We start from the raw sequence: 20,891 nt of genomic DNA on the forward strand, positions 1-20,891 counted from the left end.
TCAATTTGGTATTCTGAATTGGAGACTTAATTGCATCAGGCTAGGAGAGGCTGTGTAAAACACTGCCAGCAAGTGCTGTGAGTAACAACTCGTTTCAGCACCATTTTCTTGCATTGGGCTTCTTGTACTTGTACTCTACAGGCTCTCACCATATTCTGCAGAAAAGTTTTCTCTGGCATACAAGAAGCCTGAAAAGAGGCAAACAAACTTCACTGGAAATACTTAGACTGAGGTCTGTCTTTCTGTGTATATCTTGCTGAAAGCTGTTGCTGCTGCTCAGACAAGTTTGTCTGCTGTTTTGGTGTCTGGACACATGGCTACATGAAGTTGGAAGTAGGTAAGGAAGGGTTTAGGTAATTAGGTAATGGTAGTGCCCTGTGAAGGACACTAGGAGCCAAGGGACAAGAGAGTAGTATACAAAATAAGCTCAACTATGTTTTAGAAGTGCACCCCTATTTCAGAATCAGTGACATCCTGCAGTCACCCTTTTCTTTGGTTACAGGATGTTAATAAGTTTTGGCACCAGCACACTAATACAGAAATAGGTATCTTGTTGCATGTTTACTTTTTTGGAAGATGGTGGTTTTCTGTAAAAGGGGAAGACCTTCACCAGCTGTGAAATCTTCATCTATTGTTGGTGCATGCGTTATCAGTTTGCTGCCTTTTTAAGGAAAATCCTACCCATAGGAATAGAACAACAGGTTTGATGGAATTTTTTTACTCCTTCAAGAAAGAGGAGGACCTTAGTTCAAATATATATATCCTTGAGTGCAAAGGATGCATGTAGTTCATGGCAGCTATTCTTAAGCCTCTCTGCTGAGCAGCCTACTAAGAGGCAACAGTTATGATGGACAATAAACTTAGCACACACAAATAGCCATGGGAAAGCACAGGGATGGTTTTATTTGTTAACAGTCTTTACCTTTCCTCAGGACTTTCAATACAGACAAGTTTAATAGATTTAACAAGTGTCAAAGTTGCAAATGCTAATTGTTCTGGGAGGTGAAAGATTAACTTCACTATTACTGTACAGCTGCTATAATTGCAGTAGAGGCAAAGGAGAGCAAGCTGGCTGGTTGATGATTTAATGCTGTTCTTTAAGAGCTGGTACCATATTTCAACCAGTCCTTACTAAACAGAATGTAGACTCCACTCAGGGTAAAAGGTATTTATGTGCCCTTACGTTAGTTTCTTTGCAGTTTTAAGTAATAGTTCTTTAACATAAAAAGCAGATGCTCAGTCCTGTACTAATATAGTACTCTCATCTTTCATTCATATGTTTCTGTAATCATACATTCAATAATACATTCAATAATACATTCTGTGTGTCAGTGCTTTCATAAGGGGAACATTTTCTGCCTTGTGCTAGTATAATTGTAAATCAGGTATGTCTATACTTTACCTGGGACTTTGTCATGGGATCTGGATAATGCTTTGATAATACAACTAAGAGCCTACCTGTGCTACAGACTGTAATTCTTTGGAGGCTATTCTTAATGATACAAGATTGAAGGATGGCTCTTGCTGTTATGTAAATAAGTGCATGTTGCAGCCATTGGCTCCAACATTTTTTTTTTTTTAAAAAAAAATTACTCCTCAGTCCCATAAAAAGGATATTAGGAATGCTTCCATCTCCAGCTGTTCTCATTAGTAAGCGGCAGTGGCTGATGCGCCTTTTGCCTTGGTCAGCCTTGGCCTCTTGTTCAGGCTGGGATGTCACCTCCCGTAAGCAGGCCTCGGCACAGACCGAGGGGAGGAGGATTCCCAGCTCTCTACTGGAGCAGTTGAGCAAACCAATTACCTGATAAACACTTCTCCCTGCTGCTGGGAATAAACCCTGTTTTCTCACCCAGACACATCCCAGGGGCCAGGGCACCCTCGGCTGACATTTCTTTCTCATTCTGTGATTTGTCGTTTAAAACGCGTTGAATTGCCTGAGCCAACACCAGGTACTGAAAGGCTTAGTAAGCTTTGCTCTTCTCGAGAGAGAGGAGTCCTAACTATGGTCGAGTAACTTCATGTGCTTCTCAAACTATTCTTCTATTATTTTGCAGACTTTTACAACATTCTGACGTGTGCATTTCCCCACAACATGAAGAGTCTTCCCTCTTTGCAGAGGGGGCATGCTTCTGTCTGTCGGTATGGCCGTGCCTGGCAGCCCGCCTGCCTCCGCTCTCTTCCCGGTCTCACTCCGGGCTCCGGTTGCTGCCGGGCTGCGGAGAGAAGAGAAATGACAGGGGCCGGTACCGGCTGTAGGGCCTCTCCCGGTCCCGGGAGACCCACCCGGCCGCCTCTCCCGTGGGGGTCGCGGCGGTGCACCCCACCCCTCGGGGCGCGGAGGGGGGGGAGCGGGTGGCGGCCCAGCAGGCTGCGGCGAGCTCCAAGCGCCGCCCCGGCGGGCGGTGTGGCGGGCGGTGCCGCCCGGCTGCTCGCCTCCCTGGGCCGCGGCGGGCCCGCTGCCGCCCTCCCCCGGCGCCGCGGCGGGCGGGAGGATGGAGCAGGGGCTGTCCGCCATCACCCTCTACTGCGCGCCCGCCGCCGGCCCCGCGGCTGCCGCCTGCGCGATGGAGCCTGAGCAGGTGAGCGGGGCCGGGGCCGGGGCCGGCGGAGCGGCCTCTCCCCCGTCCCTCCCGGCAGCGGGGCCCAGGAGGAGACCGCTTCCGGAGGAGGGCGACGCCGCTCGGGCCGCGGTGAGGCGGGCCTCGGCGCTGGGCTCCGGCTGGGGCGTGGGTGGCGGCCGCGGCCTGAACCCCCCCGGGCGTGCGCGGGATCGGGGGGAGCCCCGGGCGCGGGCCGGGTCCCCGCTGCGGGTGGGTGGCCGGGTGGGGGGGCCTGGCCGCGGGGGGAGGCGGTGAGTCTGTCTGTGTCCGTCCGTCCTTCCAGCGCTGTGTAACTACAGTCAGCACGGCGGGCACGCGTGTCCCGGGTGTCGCCTGCTCACTGGGAGATGATGCCTCTTACAAAGGAGCCTGATAAGTACTGAACTGAGGCAGGTTTCTGCTTCCCTCGGCGCTGTCAGGGTCGCGAAGGCGCTGGAGATGGTCAGGGGCACCAGCCCTTGATTAGGCTGTGACCCGGCGGGCTCTCCTGCCCCTTGGGCAGGTGTCCCCGCGGTGGCCTCGGCCTCACGCGGGGTGTTCCGTGCCCCGCGTCTCTGCGGATTATGGTGCCTTTCCAAGGCTACTTACTCCGAGGGTGTCTTCTCTGACAGTTGTCCTCTGACTCTGTTACTTTGTTGTCTTCTGTTTCAGAAAGACTCGAACTATTTAATTTCAGTTGAAACACAAGGGTGGAAAGCCAAGCGATATGAAAAAAAGAAAAAACAAAACCTCAAACGACCCGCCCCAAAAGCCCTGGCCAAAAAAAGTAACACAAATGAAATCAGCAAGGCAGGCAAGATAGCATGGGTAGAAAGATTTCTCATTAACTATTACCAGCCGTGTAGTAACTAGCGCTGTCAGGTCAGTAGATCTGTGCAAATTCAGCTATCTTTCTGAGGGAGAGCGGACATCGCAGACTTTGGCATTGTGGGTCATAAGCTCTCATGAGGATACCTGAGTCCAACAGATTAAAAGATGCCAAAGTGGATAGTCTGCTCTCCTTATTACTTTTTTTCTTCCTCTCCTTGATGACACTTTACCTTATTGCATCACCTTATAGTAGTTGCGTGAGCTCTCCTAGCTTACCTGCAGGTGTCCTGGCACACCTCATCTTTAATTGTAGTTTATTTATTTTGGCTTTTTGGATGTGGACTCAAATTCCATTGTGCTGGGTATTGTACCAGCACTGTCAGAACATGCCCTGCTCTCTTTCTGTTTCTGGCCAAAGGGTGAGATAAGAGAGTGGGTGTGAACAAGCAGCAGCAGTTTCAGATGCTGACTTCCTGACAGGCAAGGTTTGTATTGGTGCCATAAAGCCAAGAAAAATTCCAAGAGGGCACCTGAAAGAAAAAGGATGTCACTTTACAGTGTTCACCGAGTACCTTAAGAGTGTTGGCTAGTGTGGTGAAAGCACGACAGTGACTGGCCTTTGTGTCTAGTAGTTGCCAGAATAAAAGCCAAAGTAAATACTTGTATGGCATGAGCATAGGACAAATGCTGAGTCTTTCAAGACCCATATCATGTGTTGGAGAGGGATGAGCTTGTGGAAAAAAATGAAGTGGCAACCTGACCACAGCTGTGGAGTAGAACAATGATCTTTGTAACAACTTCTTGAATTGGAAAAGAACATCAAATTTGTAAAGGAAGATCAAAAGTGTAAAGCCTGAAACAGAAGTCCAGCTGACAATTCTAGAATAGATCTGCATTGCCACAATTTTGGAAAGAAAATTTACTGATGCTGAACTTCCTGCTTGCAGCTGGGAGGGTTTGCTTTTCTTGATGTTGTGCATGTAAAAATTAAAAAGGACAAATGCTACAGTGATGACTAAAACCCGCATCCAGGTTTGTTGACTATGTAATCACCAAAGCAACAGATTATATGTATTATTTTATTTAATAATTTAGGACTCTGAACCAGATTACTAAGGGAACCAGATTCATTGTTCCTTGATGAATCCTTACTGTCTTGAACTACTGCATTTGTCTGAAACTTTGTACCAGTACCAGCTACATGGAGCTGCTTACTGTAGGTAGCGTAGGTGGAGTGTGGAATGGGTGTGCATGGAATTAAAGCCCGCTTTTTAAACTTTAAATATTTGCTACAGTTTTTTTCTAAGTTAAAATATTTGAAGCATTTGAGTTAAATGAGCCAAAATCAGATGAAGAGACCGTGCCTTTAGAGGAGCTCTGAGGAGAGGCTCACGCTGCTTGCTGTTACTAATCACAGTAATATTTGCGATGCTGTGTTGCAAGAAATAGAACTCTTCAGCACTGTGACTAAACGTGAAAAATGGCATCATTGTACGATGCCCATAAAGGAGCGTGAAATGTTCATAAAAGCCTGATTCTGTGGTGCTTTTTGCTCTAAAAAATACAGAACTGAGTTGCAGTAAGTGGTGCCCGCTTTTATAGCGGCAGCAAGGAGCGCTCCCTGTGCTGAGGTTGCTTCACAGTTTTCAGCATTCGTATTTTTGTAGCTTTGCTGTTCTGCTCCTGCTTTGTTCCCAAGACTCATACGCAGCAGAGAGAGAGCGCTGGGCCCCAGATAGTCAGTTTTGTCTTTCTAGATCAAAACGTAATTCTGCATGAAAACGTAATGCTGTTTCATCTGAATTACCCTATTGAAAACTTGCCACTTCGTTCTGCTCTGCTCCTCCAGGGAAACACCCGAAATGTGCCATGGTAGCTAAAGAAATGCTAGGGGAAGCTGAAATGACTTGCAGTTTTGAGAAGCGGTGGTACAAGGGCTGGGAGAGACGATGAATGCGTGCGCTCCCTCTCCATGCTGTAGAGCTCGGCACATGATCTCTACCTTCCCTCCCTCTGCTCTGTGGGCACGAGAAGAATCTGTGCCTGGAATGAAGGAAGCCGTTCTGCTTCCCACAGACCCCTCCTGCCCCTCTCTGCCGTGTCCACGGGCTTTCCCAGCTAACCGAGCCTGTTTGTGTTGCAAAGCTAGTTTATGTCACCTAGCATAAGAGATGGGAATGGTGATGCTGCACTTGCGACGATTAAGGGATGTCTTAGGACTGTATGATAAAATACGTATTTTTATAAATAATTTTCAGTTGTCTCTGTGGAGACAAATAAGGTTGCATAGACAAGAAGTCGAAAATTGGAACGTGCCTGTTTTATGCAACCCGAAGTCTGTGTGCACGTACACGTATCTCATTCCTTATGATATGGTTTTAAGTTACATGAGCTCATGCATTTTTAAAAACCTTTGTGGTACATTAAAAACATGTGGCTGGCATTTCCTAACTGCTGTGTCCTTCTCTGTATGACAGAAGTGTTTTCAGAACAGTTTTATGCATTTGATGCAGTAATATCTAAAAGTTCTACCAAGGTGAAGGCTCTGTTTTGATAGAAACAATACAAAACCTTATTAAAATTCTCTGGCCGCAGGAGTTACTAGGCTAAAGAATTATTGATTGGCCTTACTATAAGTATATTTTTTTAATGGTTGTGACCCAAAGACTGCATTGTAGTATTCAGCAGCTGGAAGAACAGAACCACACATTGTACTTCTCTTTTTATATGTCCTTAGCCACGAAAGTGAGTGGTGTTCCTTTAGCATGGTCCCTTGTACTAATTTTCCTTTGCTGAGGGAAGTCCACAGGGGCAGATTCCTTGATGCATCTTTTTAAAGCTTGAGCCTGGCTGCTTAGTTATCCTTCATTCAGTTATCCTTTGTGCTAGAGGTGTCTGTCCAAGCTTGCAAAGTAGTGGCTACAGCCTATGAACTACCTGATTAATTTCACTAGATATTAATACTGAAACCAACGATACTCTTAAATATTAACACTTACGTGCTCATCAAATTATTTAAAGAAAAGTGTCCTGCTAAGAAACTCCTATATAACACAGTGCTCTTTCTTTCGGAATAGATGTTTTAATACCACCTGTCCATGCTGAAGTGAAGGCACTTACCTTTTTGTTATGTTTAGTGAAGAGATTAGTTTTTACTTACCTGCAAACAATAACGTTTTAGTCTCATCTTTTACCTACAGCCAAGCTCTTGCGAATGTCCGTTGTGTTTGCTAATCAATCTAACACATTTTAAATATCTCGTGAATTTTTTTAAGGGGGAACTTTTCCAGTTCCAGAAGCAAGTACTTGAGATAATGATTTTTTTTCTTCTTTATAGCAACTTGCAAATGGAGATAGAGGCTTTGAGAACGTGGAGCTGGGTGTCATAGGGAAGAAGAAGAAAGTGCCAAGGAGGGTTATTCATTTTGCAAGTGGAGAAACAATGGAAGAATATAGCACAGATGAAGAGGAAGATGAACAGGAGAAAAAAGACCTGTTGCCACCTGTAGATCCGGTAGGTATTTTACTTGATAAATTGCTACTTCTGGTTTACTGGGTAACTACCCACATTTTATACTTTAATTTTTGTGTCACAAATCTGATTTGGTATTTAGTATTAACAATTCCCTTAATTTGATTGGCTCTAGGGACTGAGAAATCTGTGAGAAGTATTCATGAGAAGTTTTGTCCTGGAGCCCTCCTCCACTAAAGTAGCCCTATTAATTAGAAATGGGTTTAATTTCTTCATGGTTCTAGTCTGTCCTCTAGCATTTCCCCCTCTAATAATACTTGCTTGGTGTCTCCTGGATTTGTACTGTTGTTTAGAAAAATGTGCAGGGAAGGCATTTGTTTCCTTATGTTTGGTGACAGTGGAGAGTTGAACCTGTCATTTGGTGTTACCATACCAGCAATTTGATATAATTGAAAGAGTATAGAAGGGAAAGAAACAGATGACTTGCAGAAATAAAGGAAAACTGCTGTAATTCATTATATATCTAAAACAGGATTTAAAGGACTTGCCTAGTCCATGTGTGTAATGTTATCTGTCTTGTAAGCCATTAAGATGTTGCTCGACCTGTGAATGGAGTCTCCGTTTATTAGTCCAAATTCAGGTGGAGTCTCAATAGTGTGTATTATAGCTGCTAAAATACGTTTTCCTTTTTGTCAATGATTCTGGATCTATACTTAGAGTTCAAATGAAATGTATAATCTGTTTTATTCTGCTGGCGTGTCTCACAATCTATTTTGTAGTCATAGTGTATTTGCAAAGCTCACAGCTGTGCTTTCCAGCACTGGCGGCAGCAGCTCCCTGCTCTCTGGCAGTCAGTCCCAGGGAAGATCCGCATCCGTCTCTTCACCTCTCCACATCCCCAGTCTCATGTTTCTTTTATGACACCCCCATGAACTGGTGTCCCAACCACCTCTTTTCTCTACCGTCCTTCAAGAATTCTTACCCCAATATATTGGGTCTGCAGTCCTATTCCCTGATTGCCAGTGGGGCTCCCTTTCTGGTCCTCTCTGGGCTTGGTTGCCTGTACTGAGCTGGAGGTGGAGACTCCAAAATTGGCTGGGTCCTTCCCGATGTGCTGGAGTGCAGTTGGGCAGCTGGGAGTTGTTGCTTTGTGCAGCAGGTAGTCCTGCTTGGTTGCACGCTGGAGACAGACGCCGGTATAGAGCTGCTTGTTCCCATGCTTCAGATAAGAGTCTTTGCATGCATGGAAACTGGTGCCCTGTTTTCTACTTGACATTGCTGTTGAAATGATTTCTGCATTGTTTGGGAATCTGTGATCAAGAAATGTTGTGGTTGAAGCTCTCTATTTACTGTACAGTAGTAGGCCTTGTATTTATTTATATGCATGTCCATCTCATGAGGGTGGTGAGACACTGGAACAGGTTGCCCAGAGAAGTTGTGGATGTCCACTCCCTGGAAGTGTTCAAGGCCAGGTTGGATGGGGCTTTTAGGAACCTGGTCTAGCAGAAAATGTCCCTGCCCATGGCAGGGGGGTTGGAACTAGATGATCTTTAAGGTCGCTTCCAACCGAAACCATTCTATGATTCTATGATTTTGTGATCCGTCCTGGGAGAGCTTGGCTTTGTTGAGGGGACTGCAGTGAAGAGTTTGACTTTCTGCTCATTCTCTTCTGAAGAAGTGGTGAACCATAAGGGGTTTGCTTTGGGAAGGACTGTCAGTCAGTTCTTTTTTTACCCTCTGTGAAATGAATTTATCTTGAAGAAAAAAAAAAGTGGTTTGAGGACTGAGCTGCAGTAAAACAATGGGAATTCAGCTGGGATTGGGGTTCCTAACGATTCACAGGTGAAACTGTTGCATTTTGTCTTGGATGGATTGACGATACCGCTGTCTCTTTCTTGCTAGGCAGTTCTTGTATACAATGAAAAGTAACATTAGCCTGAGAGCAGGTAGGATATCATCAATACAAAATACACCTGAAGTTTATAGATTGAAAATAAATGTATTATACTCACAAACAATGAGTAGATGTTAAGCTGCCTTGCTGAGTGTTGGGTTTTTTTTTCTCCCTAAGGATCTACTTGAAGAAATGCAAGAACCATGAAACTTACTGAATATTATGGTAATGTTTAGGTATCTTCAGTCAGATCTGTTCCCCAGTGTGCAGGTCACATCAGATATCCATGGATGTGTAAGAGATTTTTTCCAAACTGTAATTAGCAGGGAACCAGAACTGTGTAATTTTTTGTGCCATTTCCTCTCAGTAGAAGAGTTCCACTGTGGTGCAGTGATGGAAGGCTCACGAGCCTTGATGTACATGTTGTGAGGCCAGAGATGTGCACACTACTGTACAGATGGACACTTAATTAAAGAGCCCTCAAATGTGCACAACAGCCAGGAATGCTGTGTGATGGTTCTCCTGCTTTCCTAATACAGATTTTTTTTTTTCTGAATACCAAAAAGCATATTGTATGGCACAGTTAAGATTGCTTTATTCTCCTTTTATAGTTTATGAAATCCTTAATTTTTATTACATTTTTTAATAAAAGGACCGCCCAAACCAGAATAGTGTATTGTGGAGCACAGTATGCCTTATTATGGATTGCTTTTTACTTTGACAGAATAAACTTGATTAGACCAAGGGTGGCCATTAAGTGAAGTTTACCTTATCTGCTGCATGCTTCGTGTCTCCCAGCTGAGCCAGTCAATTGAAGAAATGTTAGTCCAAGCTGAGCTTTGCTGTTTTAGCCAACAGCTGCCTTAATAATGTTTTTATTGTAGGATTTCTATAAAAGCAATTAAATAGTCAGTTTGCTGAGACCAGCATGTCTAAAACTTGTTATCTCAGTTGGGATACGGAAAAGTATGTTGCAAGTAATAGCTCTTTCTGGTCCAATTTATTTTTAGAAAAAGCACATTTAATATTTTGAATAGAAACTTTGCATCACGAAATTTCAAAGCTCAGCTGGTATTGGCATCCTGGCAGCTTCTGAATGAGTTTAAGAGAAACAAATATTTTGCTGTGTTGTGAAGAAACGTCTTCAGTAAGTACCTTGGTTTAATTGTGTTTTAGAGCTAAGCAGAGAATGACAATGTCTTTCTTACTAAGCAAAGTAACATTTATATATCCTGGTAATAGGATAACCAAAGCACTCAGTGTCGTGGATTGCTGCCACTCACAACAAAACAAATTCTCAAAAATAACAGGGTCTTAAATTTTGCTTTGAAACAACGATTCTGATACTTCTATAGGTCAGCATTCAGTTCATTAACATTCTTGGCCTGGGGTGTCCATTCTGTTGTGTTTTGTTTTAAGAATGAGTTGAATACAGAACACAGGATATGCTTAATAAATTTTTTCCTGGATTTTTTTAGATAATAGCATTCAGTATTATCTGAGTGTTCTCAAATTAAAATTTAAATGCTTTAGTAACATAAATGCTTTAATTTTAACTGAGTCTTCTATTCTGTCCTAAAATTTGGATCCTTACACTTTATATGTAAATCCCCTTTTGCTTCTGTCCACCAAAACTTTATTTTGTAGTAATTAAATTTCTCTAACCTGTTCTGGAAGATAATCTTTCGGTTTATCCCTGGAGGGCCACTTGCTATAAACTCTGGTTTGCGTTCACCAGATACATGAGTAGGCAGAAGATGGAGTGTAAGTCTTTGCAGAGCAACTGTAAGCAATCTAACTGTTGGTGATAACCTTAGAATTCATCCTAAGAACACGTCTGCAGCAGAGCTCCAGAAGAGATTTAATTTTATTAACCTTCAGTGCTTAGAAAGATTGAAGCACATTCTTGCAGGAAGATTATCTTGATATCCTGTAGTTAAAAGGAGCTTAACTTCAAATAGCAAAAAGTCCTCTCCTGAGGACCGTCGAACTCTAATTTTCTTTTAAGAATTTGGGGATGAGAGAGAAAAATAGTCACTGGCCAAGTAATAGCTACTCGTAATATGATTGAAGCTTTTTGATGGAGGATGGTGTGTGTGTTTCTGATCTTGTTTTCACTGGCTTGTCTTAGGTGCCACAGTTTTACATGGTGCATACACTGAAGGACCTATTATAGCAATGGTCAATCAATAATTAAACTAATTTAAAATGCATCTTGTCACAGTAAACAATGGAAGAGTTATCTATTTGGTGGTGTATGTTAACTCTTAAATACAGAATTTGTTTTTTCTTAAATCAGGAAATTATTCTTTTCCTCATTTTGCCATTTTCTCTGGCGAAAAGAAACCCTACAGTCTTTGTAAAGTTCAAGTGTTATTAGAGACTGAAATGTAGCAAAATAAATATAGATGTGGATTGTTGAGGAACATGGCGCACTCAGAAGTTCCAGGGAGCGCGTGTGTGCTCCCTTTGGCAGCCCCACACTAGGGAACAAAATCACATTCTGTTGTTGAACCAGAGCCCTCTTGGTTTTATCAATGGTTGAATCCATTGTGTTCATTCCTACTTAAAATGCAGCACTTGGATTAAAATTGTACATTAAGAATTTTTGTAATGTAAAAACCAGTTGTCATAACCATTGTGTTTTCCATTTTAAACAACAAAATAAAGTCAAAATAGCTGAATAGTATAATTACGCATTGTAGAAATGTATACTAAAGAGACTGATGGCAGGAGAAATACTGTCCCCTTATAATAAACCAGTGTCCTGTGTTTCATACTGCTGCCCCTTGTTTCCAGTCAAGAAATACAGTATTACTGTGTCTTTGCGTTGATTAAAGACTGAACATTAAGGCTTCTCTGGCCAAAGGAGACTGACGTACAGTATCTGGGTATGTGGTTCTTGCTGAACATTAGTAGGACCTGACTTGGGTACTGTTTTCCAGTATCGCTCAATGCATTCAAGCTACTTCATGGAGCAGGATCCGTTTGTACTGAGCTGTTGCCTAACAGCCTTCTGCATATCACCCGAAGGGTTCTGGTTTTCTCCAGTACCTCTTCTTACCTCACGTTCACCATTCATGCTTCGATCTCCGAGGTGCTCTGGGAAACCACCCAAACTTACCCTGAGGAAGTCAGGGCTGGGGGGGGGGAAAGGAGGATTATTCCTTGGATGTTGCCCCTTGTTCCTGGTTGTTCTTGGTGGTTTACTCTCCAAGCCATCTCCTTTCTCCTGAATTTGTGTGAAGTAGCTTCTCTCATGGGTTTATATTGTCTTTTGAGACACTTGAAAGAATGCTCCTTTTTAAATTGAGGGGACTGGCAAAGCCTTGCTTGGCGGGGTGAAGTACCCGGTTGGGCTTTGTCAGCAGAGGTTTCCATGAAGCTGAACTTAGAAGCGCTCCTAACATACCAAACTGTTTTTTAATTGTGGTGGGGGAACAGTAGAAGTAGACAGACCCTCTCCTCTGTGTCTGCCGTGACTCAGGTGTTCCCTACGCTTGTGTTAGCACAGACATGTTAGAATATTCTGTGTCTGAGTTACTTCTGTCACGTTGGAGTTCAGCTTGGCTTTTCACTCGTAAATGTTAAGGGGGGTCTTGTGGCTTCTTGCTTACAGCTGCACGGCAGGCCCTTGTTTGTCCTGCACAGTGTGAATGCTTATTAACCTTGTCACCTCGTTATGAGGGATTGTACAGAGCCTCGTCAATGCCATTATTTGCACCTGTGGCAACAAGCTTTTCCAGCACTTTCCTTGACTTCTTCAGCTGAACAAACTCCGAAATGATTGTCGTTAGTCTGTCTGCCAGCTGAGCACGTAATCAGCAAGCTGGAGGTGCTTTTGTGAGAGCAGGATAGCAGCTGGTTTTGCTTACACTTTTACCTTGGCAGGACATTTTCCATACCCACTGCCAAAAATATATAGCATCTGGCTTTTTTCAGCCTGCCCAACTTGAGTTTCTGGCTTGACAGACAATTTCTTGCTACACTGATTTGTAGAGGCTACGTTTGGAAAGCACTGAAGTCTAGTAGCTTGTGTGCGTGCATACTGAGGCTATACTAACAGTATACTGTTAGTATAACAGTATAACAATATACTACAGTAATATTGGTTGTCCTGTACATATATCTATTAAATAAGATCAGACAAAATGGTTACTATGAAACAGTTTTTAGCAACAAGTTATAAACACATATGTAACTAAGTGCAGCTAATGGATTTCATTTAATAAAAAAAATAGTTTTAATTGCTACTTTCCACAAGGAAAGTACTTCTACAGAGATCTTTACTGGAGGAAAATGCCTAACAAAGAGCTTGCCTGAACACAGCGGACTGTTAACCATAAACATGTTTTTAGTTCACTGTGAAATTTGAGTTTGCCTTTTCACAAAAGTGCAAGTGTGCATCTTTTTCCCCATTAGATTGGCATCTGCTTTTCCCCTTCTCCTTTTTCTTACATGGCTTGTTGTTTATTTTTTAAAAAAAAGAGGTACAGCCTCTTTCCTTAGTGAAGAGGATAGCCTATGTATGCCCATTAATTTCTAAGTTTTCTTTAAGTTCCTATGTTTAAGTATCTCAGTTTGTCTGGAGGCAGCAGTACTTCCTCTGTGGCGGTGAATACACCGTAGTCATGCAAAGGGCAACTCTCCCTCCTTCTTCCCGGCCAGTCCTTCCTAAAGAGCCTGTATCTCGCCATTGCAGCACTCCAGTCACGTGAGCCGTCCACCACACCTCTGGGATCCCAACAAAATCCTGCCCCTGCAGCTGCGCAGAGATCTCCAGATCCTTGTGTTTACTCCCCATGCTGCGTGCTTTAGTGACGCAGTCTCTCAGAGAGATTTTCTCACTTACATGCAAATATTTGAGATGACCCGAATTGAACGCTGTTTTGTTCATTTTGTGTTCCTCGTTGTTCACATCACTCCAGGCGCGTTGCTTGTCAGCCTGTCCATCGCTCCCTCAGAGCTGTGGTAACTCTCTTCCTCCTCCTGGTTCCCTGGTTTTGTTCTTCAGGTGCAATTACAAGTGATAATTCATATCTAGTTGTAAATACTTGGAAGGAGCTTCTTGCTCAGGGACCACTTTGAAGGTTTGGTTTGGTTTTAAAGAGTCTTTTGCAGTTCTCTCATTATTGTAATGAGGGACTACTTGGTTAACCTGCTTCTCTTCTTGGCCTGATGGAATTCAGAGCATTGTGGAAAGGTCTTTCTAGTTACAGGAGTTACCTTGGGATTGAGTTGGATGCTTGTCATTTCCCAAGTCTGGGAGTGGGAAACAAAAACCAGTGAAACAAATGTTCCCAGATGTAAAACATGGTTATATTTATATATTACGGTGTGTGGAGTAACTACTGGGCAACTTATTGAAACTAATTATTGGAGGCACACTTATTGAGAGTAAAGTTATATCCATGTCTTATAGAACTAAGAAAGCGTCTAGGGTGGGACGTGGTCGGCAGGTACCGTGATGGTTCCCCAGGCAACCTGGCCTGCATTCTTAGATATTTATGCACCAAAGGAGCTTGGTGTGCTCACTCTTAGAGAACGGAGGGTGAAACTGTGTGGAGATAACTGTGGCCAGGCTCTGTGTAAATGAGGCAGGTACGGGAACTCCATGGTAACCTGTAGCTGATAAATCACATAGCTATTGTCAAATAAGAAATAATACCCTGTTCCACCCAGAACACTGGTTAATGAGCCAGTGATTGTGGCAAAATCGTGTCCTGTGGATGAACTTTTCTCATTATAATCTCATTATAATACCAAAACACACCTCCATCTCAAAAGCTACCTGCCTCCCTCTGCCCCGAGCATGCTCTCTGAATTTTTCTTAGTCTATACCTTTAAAATTGAAGCAAGAGAATTTTACACCAATCAATAATAAATGTATGTATGACTAGAGTCACTCAAGCTCCACCTAAACATAGAAGATAGTATAAAATGCCTTTAAGAAAGAGGCAAGGGGGGGAAAATACCCCCACCCATAGGGACACCTTTGGGTAAGATTCGTACACTTGGTTATACCAGGTGCTTCCCCAGGAAATCAAGCTTGTATTTGTAATCGTATTAGTGGCACTATATAGTCATCCTGCAACATATATACGTTCATTGGTACCTAAGTGTGCTTTGCAGACAGTGTATTCATCACCGGCAATCTAAAAGAATCTGTATTTGTTGCTTAAATAAATGACCTTAACTCTGGAACTGGTTGCAAGGATTTTATTTCGGTGGATGCCCCCAGATTTACGGCATAATCTGGAACCGTGTTAGTTCATTGACTGCGACTGAGCCCTGCACTATTAGTGCATCTGGACCTGTGTTAGTTCAACACATTCGCTGTTGCACGCAGCTGGACTGATAGTGCCGACTTTGGCCTATCTATCTCAGCCAAAATTTAAGTTATCAAATTGGGCATCACTCAGAGGCTAAGCACAGCCGCCCCCAGCCCCTCTAGTATTTCAGGGCAGGCTGGAACGCAAGGAGGTTCAGCTTCTGTCAAATTAGCCCTCGGAAATGCAACACGGTGATACTTTGCTTCATGTATGTCTGGTCTAGACTTTAAAGCAAAAATATTGTGGTAGCTGGCCAACAGGAAACATTGCAGATCTTCCTTCTCAATCTGTTTGAGCTTTTGCATGTATTATTATGTGCCATGAACATACAGCTATACGTATTCATACTATTCTTGTTCTTACAGACAACACTCACATGGGGACCCTACTTGTGGTTTCACATGCTGCGAGTTGCCACATCAACTTTATCAGGTATTGCTTCATTTAATTGTTGGGTAAACCAGTAATGGAATATGGAAAGTCGCTTCGACAGACTGTAAATCATCTTCGTGAGCTACTGGCCATTTTTTCAAAAGTATCAATGAAGCTGTATTTTAATCTGTGGAGACGCACTCTCTTGCCTTAGGCACTTCCTTTTTTTTTTTACCTTCAATCAACAACTCTTGAATGGAAGAACAAAGAGAAAATACCCTTTTGCCGAACACTTTTTTTCTCCTTTTTCTCCATACGGAGATAGGATGGTGTTGGCAGGGGAGCATGTCAGCTTTCTATCAGGTTTTGTTTGGAACCATTTTGTGTGATGATATCTGAAAAGAATGCTGTTTGGAGTAACTAAACTGATGGTTTTTATAAAGAAGACAACTAGAAGTTATCCCAAGAACACATCTAGTCTTGTACTTTACAACAGGCTTCTGAGGTTACAAAATAAACAAAAATCAGACTATTGTCAAGAGTCTTAAACTCACTGCATGGAAGTTTATTTGACCTGTGGACCCCATAAAATTTCGCAGTTTTAAAAATGCTTGTCCTAGTCTGTGTTCTTCCCAAGGTGTAAAGTATCATTATTGGGTTTTTTTGACAAATACTGTGGAGTTTCTGTCATTGTACACCTAATTTTGAATATTTAAAAAAACTGTTGGCAATCTATTCTATTAATTAACCTATCCTTATTTTTAGAAACACTTTTTCTGTAATGTACAGTGTATTCTATTCCTTGTCATATCTGTTCTTCATAGACAAAGGTAGATACCGCTTTCCTTTTTTCAGAAGTCTTTTATGAATGAAGATTAGTACTTGCTTCTTCCCACTTCAGTTTTGCCTCTTATATTTGTAATTTGAACTGGTCTTTTGCACAGAGCTCTGGATGCCAGGATATCTATAAAATTAGTTATTGTGAATATTCGTGGAAGCAGTCGATCGGTAACTTCTGACTTGTTTTCCCTGAAGATTACTAACTCATTTGCATCCTTGGGGCAGATTTGCAATTTGAAGTGCAATATGTTTGACTTCTTGCTTGCCTTTACTCAAGAACAACTGCTGTAGCCATCATCACGGGAAAGAGACTGACTGACACAAGCCCACCTGTTCCATACAGCTGACTGTGCGCTACCTGTTTTAGCAAAGTAGTGCTGTGTGTAGCCTCCAGCTTGAAAACTGAGACAGCTGAAACCTAACTATTTTATTAATCCATTAGTATGCAACACAGAACATTGTTAAAACTGCTGCTGACTTGAAGTATGCATATATCAATAAATAACTCTGCTGGTACCATTAGACTGAAGTGACAATACAGTTGGTAGCCATGTATTTTTGTCTAACCTTAATTTTCAGTTAGTTCAGTTAAAGGCTTATCCTTTAACTGATCCTCTAGCAAAACAAACCTAGATCCAAAGCTGCAACTAGTAGAATTCAAACACATACTACCACCATCTAGATTTTCATTGATTGATTTCCATGTTCTTCTCCTTTTGTTCATTCTTTACTTTAAAGAACAATTATTAGTATGTTGAGCTAATAATTACATGTAAGTCGATTAGCCTAGCAGCTTTTGGTTTTGCCTTTTGAGTGAAGTAGGACTATGGAAAACCATCCAGGAAAGATGATGATACCTTTTAAAATACAACTGTGCTTAAGATTCTAGATACTAGTCGTATGTAAACTGCTTTTTATTTTTTAGTATGTGATTTCCTTGGGGAAAAGATTGCATCTGTTCTGGGGATAAGCACACCGAAATACCAATATGCCATAGATGAGTATTACAGAATGAAGAGAGAGGTATGTGCGTGAGAGAAAGTTCTTGCACTCATTTTCTCCCAACGTGCCTTCCTTGGTATTCTAAAAAATTAACTTTGTATTCCAGCATTAAAATGAAGTTTTAGAACCTCTGTTTCAGCTTGCCTTTAGTTTTCATTTGACACATGATTAATGCTTGCTTATCCAGCAGCCTTTTCTCACCAGCTCATCAGTCTTGGAACTGGCTGGGTCCTGTCCACTGCTCCATTTGTTTCTCTCATACAATGCATTTTCAAGTCAACAGTGTGAGAAAGTTGGATGGAGCAGTTACTGGACACTGTAAAGAGGCAACTGCTAGGAATATACGTTCTAACTCTAAACCTTGTTCAATGAAGCATTAAGGGTAAATTGAACATGGTGTTACCATTTGTTCTAAACCATAACTGGAAATGACTGATAGGTAGCCTGTGCTTTATGCAAGAAAACCCTTGATAATCTTAATTTGGAAGAGGTGGGAAACATTTAAAGCTTTACTACTTTTTATTTTTGATAGCTCTTTATTATTAAGAGCTGAAAAAGCTTTAGAGAAGGTAGACCTATCACTATTGCTATTGACTAAAAAGTGCTTATCTAGACATGTGACATTTTTTCTGTGTTTATTTAACACAGTTTAATCCTTCACTTTTGGTGATTTTTTTTTTTTTTTTCCATAATGGGAATTCTGGAATATATCTCATCTTATGATCAACTAGTGACCGTTCTCTAGTGCCACAAATGTCCTTGCCTTGTAATAGGAACTGGCATGCACTTATGGAAAGACCTAAAGTGAATGCAAGTGGTAAATAGTAAATAGTAGCTTATGAATCTGGTTATCTACTTCTAGGAGGAAGAGGAGGAACAGGAAAACAAGATGTCAGAAGAAGCAGAAAGACAGCATCAGGAACAGCAGAACAAGCCACAAGCTGAAGCTCCGGTCCAGACAGACCAGCCAGAAGCAACAGCATGCACTTCTTTTGTGAATGTAAACTTTGAAAACGAGGGAGATGATTGCCAGTCCGTTGGGAAAAATAAACAAGATGTAGTTCCTGTCCCTCCTTAAGTGTAAACCTCTGTATAATGTAGAAAATAGGAAGTGTCAGGTGTCACAATCTGGCTGTAAGAAGCAGGAAAAATAGGATTATACTTGTCCAGTGAAATACAACTTCTAGCATTCTTATTGATCAGGAGAGAGCTAGGCGATGTCTGTTCAGGCTGTCTGCCTAATAAAGGCTGGGGCATTCTGCCAAATTGACAATTCAGTTAAAATGAAAATTGCACTACAAAACATTTGGTCAGAAATTGAATGTGTGAGCTAATTTCTGTGTAAAGCAAGTAAAAATGTCTTTTCTTTGAATTGCTGTGTCTCCAACACCTGTAGATTGCAGATGCAGTGCTGTTTCCTACTTCTAAACACCTATTTCTGATTTGCACATTGTTTGCAACTCGGCTCTCTATGAAAAGATTAATAGGAATCAATATCCTGTAACTCACAAGTCATTATAATAGCATCTGATTTCCCCTATTTATTGTCACTGTTGTCTGCATGTATTTTTTTTTCTGTTGTTGTTTAACACGAGATAGCATTAGATTTAATGTTAATTAGATTTAAGGGTCCTCTGAGGGTTTTTTTATTAAAAACTTTAAAGGAGGCTATTAACACCTTTAAGAACTTACAAACAAGTACCAGCACTCTTGGAGGCTAATAGCGCTCAGCTGCTCCATCCAGTGCTGTAGCAAAGTACAGAACTAGCAAAAGCGTAAGATGTTCTCACTCCAAGTCCAAGAATTAAGAGACCCACCTGCCTGAATACTTTACAAGCTCTGAATGGCCCTGGGAAATAAACTTAAGTTGCTAAATTATACTGAACGCACTGGACACGGTGTATGGTACCAATCTAGAACTATGAAAACTTTTTTGGACATAGATTACCTGAGTCAGTGTACTTGCTTAACCTAACCTAAACAGACTATTTGTTTAATGTTAAATTACCAGTAAGAGATGTGCCATTGCACGTATTTTTCCCCCCTCTAGCACAGAATACGTAAATAACTAGAAATCACAAAACCAAACTTATTTTTTCCTTTTTCTTAAATAAACAGAACACTTTGTTGCAGTACTGCAACAACAGTAATTTTTATTTTTGTCTAAAAGTGAAACGCATGTAGCTCCAGAGCTTTTAAGTAGCCCCAAATACCAACTGAGGCTATTTTACTGCAGTGACTGTTGTTCTACTTGTAGCTTGTAAAAGGTGAATGGTTTCCTTTGTGACAATCAGCTGTCAGCACCCCAGTCGCTTTCCATAGAGAATCGTAGATAAAAGAGCACAGAACCTGCACTAGTTACCATGTGAAACATTACTTCTGTCCTTTAATTTATTTTTTTTTTTTAATTTAAAAATACTCTTCAGTGAAATTTTGTGTCAGGTATCATCATATGTTCCTGGCCTTGGCCCCGCTACCAACTAAGGAGCCTGATATAACATCAGAGACCAGGTAACTTGGCTATTAGTTTCCAGAGTTCAGTTATGTATTTATTTCACACAACCCTCTGCCTGAACTAGTGTCCTGTACAGTCCTGTACAGCACAAATTCCTTCTCCTCTTATCTGCCCTTAGCATTCCAGCACTACAGAAAAATCTTCTGAGGAGGATTCAGTCATCAGCTCAATTCCATCTGTTTTGATACTCTGTTCTTTGCCTGTTTTTGAATTGTAAGACAAAGGGTGCCGACAGCTATGTAAAGCCATTCCTTAGCCCTGAACATGTGTCAGGGAGAGCTTGGTTCAACACCTGGGGAATACACAGAAAAACAGCTTGTTGGGAGTTCTTATACTGTCAAAGATAGAAAGCCTCACATAGCTCAAAAATAAAACCTTTAGAGCTGAAAGATGCTTTGCTTTTCTGCCAAGACATTAATGTCAGTTGCATTGGGTTTTTTCCCCTTCTCCCTATTATCTGTTGCATCAGAAATGCTCTCACTGCCTTGAGTTTAAACTTCTTTGTAAAAAATACTGTATTACTCACTGTGCCTTAACTTAATCCGTCAGTTTTTTGCAAGCTATATGAAAGTGGTTACTTTCATAATGGTTTAATTTTTCTGTAAATGCATTAATTGGTTATTTTATATTTAATATAATTTTTGAACTGGAAGTTGGCTGTGGCTTTTCCTTTAAAACTGTGTGGTCTTTGAAACTTCATGCCTGCACACAGGAGCGTGTGCCTGTTCACTGGTTTCATCTTTACTGAGTCACACCTCCTGAATATTCAAGCATTTAATTCAAAATACTATACTACTCCCACCCCTTCCTTACAATCTCAGGTAGTACTTGTTAACATACTCAATGTGTTCAGCACAACCTCAAACTAATAAATAATGCAGGATTGAACCACCCCTGGCCTGGAGCTATTGTAATTTTATCTGAAAGCTGAAACGTTTCTACAGCTTTGTTTAAGAGTTTCACTGCTTTAACTACTGCTGTAGCTCAGCTGTACAATTCAGTTAATTACATAAAATACTTGCACAGGAAGTGAAGTTGGTGAAAGCTTTTATAC

The 20,891-nt window shown here is 41.7% G+C and overlaps 1 protein-coding gene across 3 annotated transcripts in view; it reads left to right on the forward strand.

The window, feature by feature from the left end:
• Positions 1-20,725, forward strand: part of LOC137662028 (signal recognition particle subunit SRP54) — a 38,315-nt gene extending 17,590 nt beyond the window's left edge. The window contains exons 1-6 of one of the 3 annotated variants that reach the window (XM_068397899.1): positions 2,496-2,579; positions 4,506-4,626; positions 6,748-6,924; positions 15,474-15,540; positions 17,246-17,343; positions 18,185-20,725. In XM_068397899.1, the coding sequence (XP_068254000.1) occupies positions 4,612-4,626; positions 6,748-6,924; positions 15,474-15,540; positions 17,246-17,343; positions 18,185-18,400 (573 nt within the window). In that variant the 5' untranslated portion in view covers positions 2,496-2,579; positions 4,506-4,611 and the 3' untranslated portion in view covers positions 18,401-20,725. Of the gene's footprint in view, positions 1-2,418; positions 2,580-4,505; positions 4,627-6,747; positions 6,925-15,473; positions 15,541-17,245; positions 17,344-18,184 lie in introns of those variants that run through there. The other 2 variants (XM_068397900.1, XM_068397901.1) reach the window with 2 other exon arrangements.
• The last annotated feature ends 166 nt before the right edge of the window (positions 20,726-20,891 follow it).

The sequence above is a fragment of the Nyctibius grandis genome, chromosome 4 (genome assembly GCF_013368605.1).
Source record: "Nyctibius grandis isolate bNycGra1 chromosome 4, bNycGra1.pri, whole genome shotgun sequence".
NCBI lineage: Eukaryota > Metazoa > Chordata > Aves > Nyctibiiformes > Nyctibiidae > Nyctibius > Nyctibius grandis.